We start from the raw sequence: 6,185 nt of genomic DNA on the forward strand, positions 1-6,185 counted from the left end.
ATACCAGTACAATTTTTTTAAGAATAACGGGTAAGTCTATTCACGTTTGCATCGTAAGTGTTAGCAACGTTCAGCACATGGTAATCGCTGGTATTATCGAAATTTCACACACATCCATGTAACCACATGAATGCTTAAATAAATCAAACTGTATTGAACATCGAAATTCAAGCGGTTATCTGTTAACAAAGCAACTCTCGTGCACGGAACAGATATTCCCATTAATTCGTGAGAATGGGCTGGAAATGATAGCTTCGTCCGACAGCAATCAAAACGTTGATGTAAAAGAATAAAATTATAAGATAACGTAATGTCGGTTTACCATTAAATCTAATACCGAGGAAGAGTCCTTGTAGGGAAGAGTCCGTATTGTGCTACTCTAATTGTGAGAAGACCATGATTACGTATTGTTTGTTATGGTTATTATCACGTTTTTGATGGGTATCACCATTTTTTTGCACTTTTCGTGTACTGCTGTCATTTGTGGTAATAACCGACATGCTGTGAATTGTTTGATTCGGACTATGCAAAACAGCTCGGCATAACATTCCTGGAAAAAATATTCATACTGCGCTTTATAAATTTGGCGCAATAACCATTCTAACGTTCAGCATTCCCATCAGTCACATAACTGTTTCATAAAACGAGAAAAACAGCTCAATATGGTAACCTGAAACGCATACTTGCGTAAAAAGTATGAAAAGCAAATTGAGACTTCTGCGACATCTGGGACTTGAAAGCATTTTTGGAAACAGTTACACTACTGTAACCACATTCATTTAGAAATCCGGGAATTTTATCGGGTACTGAAAATATCCGAAGACGTGCTAATCAAGACCGTCTCGTTAACTTCTTGTTTAAATGCACGCTAAGAAAGACAGGCATAAATAAGATGATTAATGTTTCTAAACCGTTGCTTGTTATTTAGTACCATCAGTGACATTTCTGATAATAAAATAATAGATAATTAGAATTAATAATAATGTACAGCGTCAGTACACAACGGTAAATTTGTGCTTACATACCATCAAAGGAACAAAATTACGTTTGACACTAACGAAGTAATGACTTCATAACTCAGACATTGGTATTGTTGTCGAAAAAGTCGGGAAACCGCATGAAATGGAATACAAAAACGAACGAAGACATTTTAGAATCCTCAGTAGCAAATGACACAGTTATAAAATCTCTCTGCAATTATCCTCACGTATGATTTTCATAAAATATGTTAAAGCTTAAAGCAATTTCCCTCATTAGATATTTAGTTTTAACTTTTCCGTTATACAAGCATTTACACGGTCTATTAATTTGATGCTGGAAAAATTGGCTTTTTTCATAAAAATGAGTAGGAAATCGGATTTATTACAAGACTTTTTTAATTAAAAGTCATACTAAATCGAACAATTTGCAATAAAAGTGATATAAACGATCAATAAAAAACATCAACGCTCGATAAACTTTGAATAAAAATATGAACGGTTAATAAATTCATGGAAATGAAGAGTGGGGGTCTATTAAAAAATGTTGAAGAATAAAACTGTACAATTTATAGTCGAATAAACTCAAAAATTAAAAAGTAATCAGATTTTTTTTAAAGCCTCTGCGTGAGAAATAGGAAATTAAAAATAATGATAAACAAGTGGAGCAAAATGTCGTAAATGTAATATAACACTGATCCTATTTTTGAAAAGCTGTAATTTAATGAAATTCAACTGTTAAAATGTCAATAAGCGAAGTCTCTACATTTTCTAAATAATATTGTAAGAACATGTGCAATGTGCTCGACTGCATTTCAGCATAAATTATAATAGCACGGAATGAAAATACCTCTATAAGTACAAAAACGTCTCCAATATTGCAGACATGTGGAAAACATGTAGCCGCGCGTGTAATTTTTGCAGAAATTAATTTATTAAATTATACAAATTATATTTAGACAACCAGTAAAACACATTTGTGTTTATTTAAATAAATTTAAACATTTCAAAAAGTAATACTAATACTTAGATAATCTCAACAAATTTTGAAAAATATATGAAAAAATATATGAAAAAATATATGAAAAAAATTATGATTTCAACCCCTACGATTTTTTCTCCAATTTTACCCTGTTTGAACGTTCCCTCTGAATCTAGGGACTTTTCCGATGAGAAAGTCCCCAGATCTGTCAATTTTCTCCGGCTCCGCCATATTTACGATTAAATAATGTCTCATGTGGTAAATTAAGTAGACTCTACGTTTAATCTGCCGTTAGAAGTTGAACAGTTTTTCTTTAAAAAGCGACAAAAATGGCATCTCTAATAATTGCGCGCAATCTTCCAGGTAAACTATTTTACCCCTGTAGAAAAGTGAGGTTATTTTTTTTTCTAGTTGTGCAGAGATCCGTACGGCAGTTTTTACTAAATGACACGTTAAAACTGCACCACAAAACTCGAATTATCCAATACATCATCCCTTCATTTAATCAAAACCGTTTCTACGCTGAAAAGAAAGTGTTTGATCGGACAAAACCACATTGTAATGTGGGAACTATTGGTCATGTTGATCACGGGAAGACTACTCTAACAGCTGCGATTACTAAAGTTTTGTCTGATAAGAAGTTAGCTGAAGTTAAGAGGTACCAAGATATTGATAACGCACCTGAAGAAAAAGCGAGAGGGATTACTATTAATGTAGCCCATATTGAGTATCAGACTGAAAATAGACACTACGGACACACTGACTGTCCAGGTCATGCTGATTATATTAAAAACATGATCACGGGGGCTGCACAGATGGACGGTGCGATTTTAGTTGTAGCCGCCACTGATGGCGTGATGCCCCAAACCCGCGAACATTTACTTCTAGCTAAACAAATCGGTGTTGAGCACCTTGTGGTATTTATCAACAAGGTCGACGCCGCCGACAAAGAAATGGTTGAGCTGGTAGAGATGGAAATCAGAGAGCTTTTAACACAGATGGGCTTTGATGGGGATAAAATTCCGATTATTGCGGGCTCAGCACTGTGTGCTTTGGAAGGACAAAAACCCGATATTGGAGCGGAAGCTGTTATGAAACTGTTACAAGAAGTGGATAGTTACATTCCCACTCCCATCAGAGAACTGGACAAACCATTTTTGCTACCAGTTGAACATGTGTATTCGATTCCAGGACGCGGGACTGTAGTAACAGGGAGATTAGAACGAGGGGTCGTCAAAAAGGGCAACGATTGCGAATTTGTTGGCTACAACAAGGTGCTCAAGAGTACTGTAACAGGAGTTGAGATGTTCCATCAGATCTTAGATGAGGCACAAGCTGGGGACCAAGTGGGGGCCCTTGTCAGAGGGGTGAAACGGGATGATATCAAGAGAGGTAAGAAAAAGAGGGAAGAGAAGTGCAAGATCTTGTGCTGATGTGTGGTCATGTAACATATCAGTGTGGTTTTCTTGCTAGAGAAAAGGAGGTAATTCCAAGGCAAGTGGTGGAGCATTTGCAATTACTACTTCCAACAGGTGGCTCATAAAAGAGCTCAGACTCCCAGCCAAAACTTATTTGAATCGCTAATGTTTTTTCATGTTGGTAGCTCTGTCTAACGTCGACCGTGACATCTTCACATGACAACTGGTGTCAAAAGGCAGGGCTACCACATTAAATTTCAATTCTGGGACTCCTGATACTCGGTTTTCCAATTTGAGACCTCCTTATATTGATTCTTATGCAATTTACCTTAAATAATGGATGATTTGGATTAACCCCATCTTTAGACGTCTGATGGCAGAAGACAACAAACTGAGTTAACACGTTTATCAGCATGTTTCTTGCACTTCCACACAAACTCACTGAAATCAACCGAGTCGCGACTAACCGAAAGTGTCTTGAATGTCAGAGAACTCTAACGTAATGGTAAATAAACAAATAACATATAATTTGCAATTTTTCACCGAAACGTTTACGTTTCGAGCACTGAATATCGTAAATAACCGGCTGATGGTAATAATAATCCCAAATGGCATTGGCTCGATTTTGTAATTTCCTACCACAATTTTGTCTTCTCCAAACTCTTCAATTTTTTTAATTCCAGGTATGGTCATGGCAAAACCAGGAACCGTAAAAAGCTTCGACCATATAGAATCTCAAGTATACATTTTGAGCAAAGACGAGGGTGGCAGAACCAAACCCTTCACCTCCTTCATCCAGTTGCAGATGTTCTGCAGAACGTGGGACTGTGCCATTCAGGTTATCGTTCCTGATAAAGAAATGGTTATGCCAGGAGAAGACTCCAAGTATGTTGTTCGCTAAATTGGTTTAGTACTAATATGGTTTTTAGGTTGGTTTTAAAGCTCATGCGTCCCATGGTGCTGGAACCAGGTCAAAGGTTCACTCTTAGAGATGGTACCCAAACTTTGGGCACTGGTGTGGTTACCAAAACGTTACCATTATTGTCAGAAGCTGAAAGAGTGCAGTTGGTGGAAGGGAAGAAAGCGAGGGAGAAGAGGAGCCAAGCACAAAAGTAGTAATTTGATGATAGCTTTAACGTTACTTTAAGTTAATTTGTATTGTGTACCAATAAAATTTAAATCACAAGATTTGCTGATATTGTAAAAACCTGTTTGTTGAGATAACAAGTTTTAAGACACTTTTGTGTAATTTTAGACTACTTTGGTAAATATTTGTTAACTGCTTCAACAAGATTTTTAGTGGTGTTGAAAATGGAGTACCTACAGACGCTTCTGATGGTAAGTGGACAACAGAAATTAGTGAAAAATCATTTATTTCTTAAATTAACAGGGAGTTTACATACTGAAGATATTTAAAAAAATATTTATCTAATTTACAGAGCGCCGAGGTTAGGTCAAACTTTAACAATTTTTCTATCGCAGGTTGATAATGAAACATAATGAAAACATTTTGCTTTCTCAGGCTTATAAAGAACATAGTGAAACAACACTAGTTAAATAATTTAAAAAAAAAAGTTAATAGAAAAGTAGTACTAATTTAAAGTTCCTCATCATCCTCTGGAAGTGCAGTTTCCTGAGCCTCTTTGAGATCTTTTTCAATTTGCTGTTGCCAGTGGGGGTCCATCGTCACTTCTGGAGGCACCAAAGCAGGCATGGCCACGAATTCTAGGTTAGGATCTCCGATCAATTTCCTTGCTAACCACAAGAACGGTTTCTCAAAGTTGTAGTTTGATTTAGCTGAGATGTCATAATACTGCAAAGTGATAATTGGAAAAAGTGATTTCAATGCTGGGTAAACAAACCTGGAGATTTTTCTTTCTGTGGAAAACAATGCTCTTAGCTTTGACTTTTCGGTCCTTGATGTCTACTTTGTTGCCACACAACACAATGGGGATGTTTTCACAAACTCTGACCAAATCTCTGTGCCAGTTTGGAACGTTTTTGTAGGTAACACGAGATGTAACATCAAACATGATAATAGCACACTGTCCTTGGATGTAATAGCCATCACGGAGCCCCCCGAATTTCTCCTGTCCAGCGGTATCCCAAACGTTGAACCTGATGGCACCTCTGTTTGTGTGAAAGACAAGAGGATGGACTTCTACCCCCAAAGTCGCCACGTATTTCTTTTCGAATTCACCGGTTAAATGTCGTTTAACAAAGGTTGTCTTTCCGGTACCTCCATCACCAACCAAGACGCATTTAAACGTGGGCATTTCTTGTTCTTGAGCCATGTTTGACACCTGTGAAAATGACGGTTATAAAGTCTAGAATTTTCGATGAGTAATTGGCTTTCCCGGGGGTTTTTCTTGGGGAAAACGTGGAAAGATGATTAAGGGGGTTGTTTGTGTCGAGTTTGGAGAGCACGTTTTGGAAAGTTTTAATTTTTGTGGGAAATGGCGCTTTGAGAACGTATCACAGGATTTTGGAACTGAGTTACCGACTTTGGGAATATTTTTCTCTGTTAATATTAGTATCAGTGTAAAAATAACTGGTGGAAAGGAAAGAATGGAGAAAAATGAAATTACCTGCGGGGTAAAAACGTCCGATAAACACCGATGGAGACGAAAATCACGGATAACTTTTGCTTCTTCGTTCAGTCGTTAGGGATCACAATGGCGTTCCCTTCAATGATGGGAATGACGAGTGTGGAGCCCGCCTGTTTTTCACACTTTGAGGAAATTGAATGATAATTTAGCACCGATCAGTGAGGAAAATTATGAAATGATTTTCCACGGGGTGTTTTTT

General features: G+C 37.1%; 2 protein-coding genes across 2 annotated transcripts; one reads left to right on the plus strand and one right to left on the minus strand.

Annotated features, from left to right (window-relative positions):
* Window positions 1-2,140: 2,140 nt before the first annotated feature.
* On the plus strand, window positions 2,141-4,565 carry mEFTu1 (mitochondrial translation elongation factor Tu 1). The gene is made up of 4 exons (XM_088046321.1): window positions 2,141-2,322; window positions 2,371-3,351; window positions 4,061-4,262; window positions 4,307-4,565. Exons 1-4 carry the CDS (start codon window positions 2,289-2,291, stop codon window positions 4,491-4,493), a joined length of 1,404 nt encoding a protein of 467 aa, XP_087902447.1. The 5' UTR covers window positions 2,141-2,288; the 3' UTR covers window positions 4,494-4,565.
* A 168-nt stretch (window positions 4,566-4,733) lies between these two features.
* Ran (RAN, member RAS oncogene family) lies at window positions 4,734-6,094 on the minus strand. Its single transcript, XM_088046324.1, has 3 exons — window positions 5,966-6,094; window positions 5,240-5,680; window positions 4,734-5,190 (listed from the first exon to the last, which is right to left on the minus strand). The coding sequence occupies exons 2-3, from the start codon at window positions 5,669-5,671 to the stop codon at window positions 4,975-4,977; spliced, it is 648 nt and encodes a 215-aa protein (XP_087902450.1). The 5' UTR covers window positions 5,672-5,680; window positions 5,966-6,094; the 3' UTR covers window positions 4,734-4,974.
* Window positions 6,095-6,185: the final 91 nt, after the last annotated feature.

Source organism: Gnatocerus cornutus, chromosome 9 (genome assembly GCF_029298725.1).
Source record: "Gnatocerus cornutus isolate USDA-ARS CGAHR chromosome 9, icGnaCorn1.1, whole genome shotgun sequence".
NCBI lineage: Eukaryota > Metazoa > Arthropoda > Insecta > Coleoptera > Tenebrionidae > Gnatocerus > Gnatocerus cornutus.

What these genes read in the sequence shown, in the direction of transcription:
- Ran (XM_088046324.1), bottom strand. Translation starts at nt 5,671, where the DNA reads ATGGCTCAAGAACAAGAAATGCCCACGTTTAAATGCGTCTTGGTTGGT. An exon ending in ACAGAAAGAAAAATCTCCAG is followed by an intron (nt 5,191 to 5,239) that starts GTTTGTTTACCC and finishes ATCACTTTGCAG; the next exon opens with TATTATGACATCTCAGCTAA.
- mEFTu1 (XM_088046321.1), top strand. Translation starts at nt 2,289, where the DNA reads ATGGCATCTCTAATAATTGCGCGCAATCTTCCAG. An exon ending in AATTGCGCGCAATCTTCCAG is followed by an intron (nt 2,323 to 2,370) that starts GTAAACTATTTT and finishes TTTTTTTTCTAG; the next exon opens with TTGTGCAGAGATCCGTACGG. An exon ending in ATGCCAGGAGAAGACTCCAA is followed by an intron (nt 4,263 to 4,306) that starts GTATGTTGTTCG and finishes TATGGTTTTTAG; the next exon opens with GTTGGTTTTAAAGCTCATGC.